This window comes from Phaenicophaeus curvirostris, chromosome 2, assembly GCF_032191515.1.
Source record: "Phaenicophaeus curvirostris isolate KB17595 chromosome 2, BPBGC_Pcur_1.0, whole genome shotgun sequence".
Lineage (NCBI taxonomy): Eukaryota > Metazoa > Chordata > Aves > Cuculiformes > Cuculidae > Phaenicophaeus > Phaenicophaeus curvirostris.
In genome coordinates, this window is record NC_091393.1 from 51,833,065 (window position 1) to 51,840,417 (window position 7,353).

Sequence of the window (7,353 nt, forward strand, 5' to 3'; positions counted from 1 at the left end):
TCATTTTTGATAGCTGCAATATTTGCTTATAGAAAGCCAGCACTGCAATTACTTAGACATGTGGGAGGAATCTGTAGTGTCTAGTCTAGGATAGAATTCAGAGTAACTTGCTGGCTTTGGTGTTTGTCATATACATAAGGCAAAGCCATCTCAGGATGACCTCAGAAATATTTAGACAGATCAGATGGCATATAATTTAAAAATGATCTCTTAAACAATCAAATACTTCCATATAAAGCTTACTTAGATGGTAAGGTGGTTTTATTGCAATTACTTTTTAAAGGTACTTAACATTAATAATATTATTCATTTCATTCAGTTGCCCTGTGGATGACTCATGTAGTTATCAGGGACCTGTGGGACCCAGCATAGCTCATGTGTAACACCACTAAACCCCAAAGAAATGCGCTGAGAATTGATTCAGTCATTGACGCTAGTATTTATCCCATCAGTTAGAACTGTGATTTATAGCACTGATGATCATCTGGTAATCTAATAAAGAGGCTGTCCTGAGAAATGTGTAATACCAAGTGATGAAGGCATCGCACTTATAAATTTTAATTGAAAAATAAAAGCTTCGATTTATCAGGACAACCCAACAAACTGTATCTGTTCAGATCAGGAGAGCATGGCAAAGCCACAGTTGGATGTCATTAGGTCACAGGTGACTATGACGCGCAGGTTGTAGCTTTCGGCACACTTCAGGCTTTTCCAACAAGCTCTCCTTGGCCAGAAAATGACAAAATGGTGCTTACAGCCTCTGTGACCATTTCCAGTGTTTTGGGAAGCGTGGTTGCTGAGTTACAGCTGCTGCCATTTGTCTGTGCACATCTGAGCTATTTGGATGCCTGCTCCAATCCCTCTGGCACTCAGATGTCTCACGACATGAATGAATTTATTCTCCCCATATTCTGTCAAAACAAAAATATATTCTCCTCACTGAACAGGTATACAGCAGAACCATGGAGAGACTGGGCCTTGCCAAAAGTCACTTGGAGACCAGTGTTGGTGGCAGAGCTTTAAATCCAGCTCATTTAGTTAGCTGTGTGACCATATTTCTCTTTGCCATCTACCAGCTTTCAAAAGTTTGTGAATTCATTTCGAACACACTGTCTGCCTCACCTGTTGTAGAAACTGGACCATGTATTGTAAATGAGGCTTGCAAAAAGAGACAGGCTAATCTATGAATAAGTAGGCTGAATACTAGCTCAGGTACTTACACTCTACTTACACTAACCACGTTAACCCTTACACTGTAGTTTCATGACCAGTTTATACTCATATCTATGGCATTAATGACAAAGAAGAAATCCAGCCTCTCTGTAGCTCTTTGACATTTGCCAGCACAAACATTGGTGCAGTTGAGGAGTGAACCACATCACAGGAATGGTGTGAGTCAAAAGTCAGAAAAAAAGCAGTCAGCTGGAACAGGTGCTCAGTCACTGTGCAGCTACAGGAATATTTGTTGACAGACAAGGAAGAGAACAATAAAGAAGGAGAGCTAGGATGGCTTCTTGCAGCCACAGAGCCAGCTTATGGCAGCTTAAAGTGATCACAATGCTACAGTGTTAGTCTCCTCCTCCTCCTGCTGCTGTTTCAAGCTATCTAGCCCTCACTGCGTACTACACACTGGGGTCATTTGGGTTCTTCCCCCAGTTGCCAGGACCCTGTAGCCCTGAAAGGCTAAGAGAGAGATACCAGCAGTGGCTTGGAGAAGCCACTGAAGGTCCTGCTTGGGTCTAGGCTGGAAAGCAGCATGAACCTTAAGGGAATTTGACTGCTATTCTCCAGCAAGGTCCTGCTGACCCCTTGGCTTCTCACACTTTGAGCATTTAGGAAAAATTTTAAGAAGGTGGGAAGAAGTGTATCCTTATCATGACAGAACTCTCTAGCAACCTTCAAGTTCCTTCTTTAAAGTATGCAGGCACTTGGGTTTCCTTAGAAAAATGAACAGCATCTCTTCATTGCTGAGTCAAATGATGCTCTATTCTCTGGTCTTTTTGACAAAGAAACAGAACTACTGTGAATTAACTTTTCCACATGTTTTGAAGATTAGCTATATTTTAATGAGCTATAAGCACTAACAGAAGATGTTGAGAAATTAGAAGTATCAGTATCATACATAATTACCTCTTCTGTTATCCATATAAGCAACATCAAGCATTAATTAAAGCTGTAAGTTAAATAATACATTTCACTATGTCCTATATGCAGTCTTTTCTTTTTTATGTATGAAATGTCACATTATTGCATGCTAGGAATTTAAAATGCATCCCTTATTGAAGCAGGGTAGATTGTAGGTATTTATCTTAATATCTGCCTATTACTACTAAATTCAGTCCCAATACTGTGCTTTCCTGTATAAGCTGACTGGCAAGTGGGATATGTTCATTAACCTAGAAACTGATTTTTTCAAGAACACCAGGTTGTTACTTACAGTTATGCAACTCTGATGTCAGACCACAATCTGGCAACAATCCTGCTCTTGTCTCTCTGTCAGGTAAGCACTTTAATTGCTTGCTTGCCTATCAAAACATTTTCAGCATGCTGAACTCTTCAATGTTAGCTAGGGACAGTTATGAAATTCCCACTGAAATAACTGTCAGCTGATTGTGAGGCCTGGTGTCTTCTGGTAAGCTCTGCATATCTCACTGATGACATGTCAAAGAGATTAAAATGTAGATGATTAATAACATTGGTACTAAGCTCTTTTCATACTAATAGTTTATTTAAAATCGCCTAGTGCAGTGGAGGGAGCTGTTGGCTGCTAGCCCTCCATCAGCTCTTCCTAGGCATGCTAGGGGAGGAAGGAACATATTGGAGTGGGAGGGAGAGACACAAGAGAAGAAACTGTTCATTCAAGTGGCTTGTTTGGAGCAATTTTTCAGGGGTATAAATTAGAACAATCTCAAAACTGCTCTAATAAATCAGGGGCTGATATGCTTTCTGGCAGTCCCCAGGAATTATTTGAAAGCATTACATTTTTCCAGTCTCCTGCCTTCCCTGAGCTCATCTGCCACACCAAGCACCTCCTGGTGTGCCACAGACTAGTCTTAGGTGTTCTGTGTTCAGACCAACCTTGTATTGGGGTTACCAATGAGGTTGTTTAACATTATGCCCATTAGCCTGTACATATAAAGTCTCTTTTGCAAGCATGTCATAAAGCACCATGTCTGCCTAAGGGAACTATTAACTTAGACAGATGGCACTAATCAGTGTGCAGAGCCATGGCTAACCCTGCTCTCTCTATCTCTCCCAGATGGCTGGGTAAGCTAGCACTTACTTGTGAGGAAGTATACCAGGAGGCACAATTTGGAGACTATTCTGGTCCATTGGCCAGAACAAACTCTCTAATACTGACACCCCTCCATCCGTGTCGTGTGGATGAGCATCCTGGGGCTCCATGGAGTTAGGATGGCATAGCTTGAGATGGCTGAGGAGCCTGCCACCCTTAGTTGCCATCCTTACCCAAAGAACAGGCTGCTCACAGGCAGATGCTGCACCACACATTCAAGAGCATCATGCTTTAAAGGAAACCATCACCAAAAGATGTCACTAAACTGGGAGAGCCTCAGAGCTGAATCAGAAATGACACAGCCATCTGTGTTGTGAGAGCACAGTTGCTTAGGATAACAGCTTCATCAGCCATCTCTGAGCTAGGTCATCCCCTCACACTGAATCCTGTCACTGAGAATGAGCGCACATACCCCCACAGCATAAAATTAGTGCTCCTGAGTCAAGAAAAGTTACTTCCTTGCCAGTCGCAAAGAGGACTGCTTAATATTTTTCCATTTCTGTATCGGCTGTGCCCCAAAGCTTTCCGGCTTTGAATTTTCCTGCTGACACTCAGAGAAGAATGTCCTTATAGAAATCACAAATGTGATTGTAGCAGCTATTTTTTTTCCTAACAAACATTAACTCCTTGCAAGCTCACGTCCACCACCTTCTTTCCCTTCCCCTCCTCCCCCACTTCCTTATCACTTAATGAACTAGACCATTCCATTCCTGAAGAGCCAAGGAGGCAAAGGAAACCACCAGCTGATGACCAAATATCTTTCCTCAACCAGTAGGAGCGGCGAGTAAAGGCTGGCAGTGGTTAATAGCTGCATATTTGTGAACACAGTATGTGAGAGGGGAAAACCATGCTTTTATGTGGTTTTACCATCTCTTCATTTTGTTAGTTTGGTATAAGATATTATTTGGTCTTACTAAGGTGATTATTTTAAATAACCTCCTTGGTTTGAAGTAAAGACAAGCCACACTCTGCATTTCCTTGTTCAAATTATCAAAATTCCTTCTGCTGTCATAGCAGTAAGGCTACATCCCAGAAGTGTGCTCACTTATAACCTGACTAAGCGTGCTGAACCAGATAGAGAGAGAGAAGAGAATGAAATATCTATTTCTCTTTCCCATAAGTGAGAGTTGGCTGTAAGCAGAATGCACGATAGCACCAAGAAACCCTCCTCCTTACCAGGAATCTAAAAAGCAGGTGCCATTGCTACATCCACCCATAACACTAAAGGGAAACATTCACCAGAACAGCAGGTATGCAGAGATAGTGGCAGTAACAGGAAACTTATTCTATGATAGGTCACTTAGGTTAAGATCTTGGGAATGCAGAGAAGTACTAGCATGATTTTTAAGTCATGAAATGCTATTTCCTTGCCACGGGTCTAATATTACTCCATTTCATTCTAGACAACTTGCAGCTGATACCTCTTGGGGATACTCTCACTGAGGAAAGGGCCACCTACCACTAACTCTACAAGCACATTAGATTTTGTGGAGTAGCATCCTCTCTTTTCAATACATAAAGTCCCTCTATACACACTTCTAATCATAAAAAGGATTTGATGACAGTTTACCTTGGAGAGCTTGGGTTTCTTCTGGAAACAAAGCTGAATAAATGCCTCTTCCATGACCTCTTATTTGTTAATCCAAAGCCTATTTTCCCCTTTTTCTCTGTTATAGTGCCTATATTCACTATTGCACTGCCAGATGCACACAGGTACATTTCCATCACCCCTTATCACCTCCCATAGCCTCTCACACCATGCTTAGGTAGAAGGAGCCACTCTTTTGACAGGCAGGATGGTGGTTATGTGAAACTCTGCCAAGCTGTCAGGCAGTGCTTATGAACTCTGTCTCTCTGTAGGTTTTGCTCTTCTGAACAATGAGACAAATTCAATCTAACGGCCCACCTGCCCCTTGCATGGGAAAAAAAAAAAAGATACAGTGTACTGAAGTCAAATGATCCAGGCAAAAGAACTGGGGCACTGTGCACAAACAAGCAGAAATACATATGCTCAGATTCATAGTAAAATAGAGCTGGAAGAGAACTCATAAAGTGCCTAATTTTCCTTTCTGTCTCAGGAGAGTATCTTTCAGATCTATGTCTGTGACAGTTGTGAAGAGTTTTTTAAAGACCTCCAATGATGGAGGTGCTACAGCCTCCCTGGATACTCCTTTCTATAGTATTTTACCATCCTTCCCACTCCAAACTTTTTTCTTAATGTCCAGTATGAACGCTTCTTGCTACAACTTAAGTTATTCTGTAGTATTTTGTTCAAATAAGCATGAAGTTTCTCCTTACAGAAACTCTTATTCCCCCACCTTGAATGTTTCTTCTTTTGGGTGAAGAACCCTAATTTTTCCCCACAGTAATGTTTTATAGGCCTTTGATTGTCCATACTCCATCCCTAGGCTTTCTTGGCAGTCTGATCTAGTGGGACATGTCCCTGCCCATGGCAGGGGGGTTGGAACTGGATGATCTTTAAAGTCCCTTCCAACTCAAATTATTCTATGATTCTATGATTCTTCTACTGCCAGGCCCTTGAAGTGTGGTGTCCAGAACTGGATATAGCTCCAGCTAAGGTCTAGTACAGTGCCTACAGCAGATGGTTTAGTCCTCATATCTTATGAACTGTGTTCCTGTTGTACACCTCAAATTACTTTTACATTTTTCACACATATATGACAATGTCTTTGCTGAAAGGGTTTTGGGTTTTTTATTAAGCATTATAATTCCCATACCCATATTGACAGGCTGAGAGAGTTTGGGTTGTTCAGCCTGGAGAAGAGGAGGCTCCAAGGAGACCTTATAGCAATCTTCCAGTACCGTAAGGGGCCGCAGGAAAGCTGGAGAGGGACTGTTCACAAAGGCTTGTAGTGATAGGACAAGGGGGAATGGGTATAAATTGGAAAAGGGCAGATTTAGACTAGACATAAGGAAGAATTTCTTCATTATGAGGGGGGGGTGAGGCACTGGCATGGGTTGCCCAGGGAAGCTGTGGCTGCCCCATCCCTGGAGGTGTTCAAGGCCAGGTTGGATGGGGCCTTGGGCAGCCTGGGCTGGTGGGAGGTGTCCCTGCCCATGGCAGGGGGGTTGGAAGTGGGTGATCTTGAAGGTTCCTTCCAACCCTAACTGTTCTATGATTCTATGATTTTTCAGAGATGTTATATAACTGCTATTCCCCAACCTGTGCCTGTGTGGCTAAATTCATTCATTCTCGGCCTCGTTCCTGGAATTTATTTGCTCCAATTTCCATTCCATTTCTTCAAACCCTTTCTCCAATCCAAAAAAAAGCCCCCACCCTTTTAATTTATAACCCGGCCCTCCAAAACCTTTGCAATCCTTCCTAGCCTTGTGTAATCTCAAAACACCGATGCCCTCCAGCCACCAGTGATGGAGAGAGAAGGCAGGGCCAGGCAGAGAGAAGAGATGGGTGTAACCTACTCGGAGTGTGTCCGTTTTGACCTCAACTCTTGCCAACCACTCCAGTTTCCCAGCCGAGTCTGTGCTATTGCGGGAATGCCGCTTCATACCGCGTTCCCCTGCTATGACGGTGGAGAAGACGCAGCACGGAGGGACCCAAAGAGGCATCGCTTGTATCGCCCGCCTAAGCAAACGGGGACAGAAACCGAGGGGTGCTGGACCCCGAGCCCCGTGTCCCCTCCTTCCCGGGGCACCGAGGGAGCCGCGCCCGTACCGGTAGTATCGGTCATCCTTGTAGGGCGTCAGGTCCTCCTTGATCTCCCGGTAGGTCTCCCGCAGCCGCCGGCAGAAGCGCTTCACCTCGCCGCACAGCGGGCTGCCCAGCGCCGACAGGTCCGCATCCATCCCGCCCCGCGCCTACCGGCCGCCGCGGCGGGGAGGGGCAGGAGCCCAGGGGAGGTGACAGGGGCTCAAGGGAGGTGACAGGGGCTCAGGGGAGGTGACAGGGTCCTCGGGGCGGTGTCAGGGGCGCAGGGTCCGCGGAGGCGCGGGAGCCGTTTCAGCACCACGGAGAGGGGCGGCCCGGCAGGCCCCGCCCCCGGGCGGTGGCGCTGGGCGCGGCGGGAGCCTCCGGGCCC

At 44.8% G+C, this 7,353-nt stretch overlaps 1 protein-coding gene across 1 annotated transcript in view; it reads right to left on the reverse strand.

The window, feature by feature from the left end:
• The window catches only part of TMEM181 (transmembrane protein 181), a 39,852-nt gene extending 32,725 nt beyond the window's left edge, over positions 1–7,127 (reverse strand). Inside the window, exon 1 of the mRNA XM_069852044.1 lies at positions 6,990–7,127. Coding sequence (XP_069708145.1) covers positions 6,990–7,120 — 131 coding nt within the window. The 5' untranslated portion in view covers positions 7,121–7,127. The remainder of the gene's footprint in view (positions 1–6,989) is intronic.
• Between the last annotated feature and the right edge of the window lie 226 nt (positions 7,128–7,353).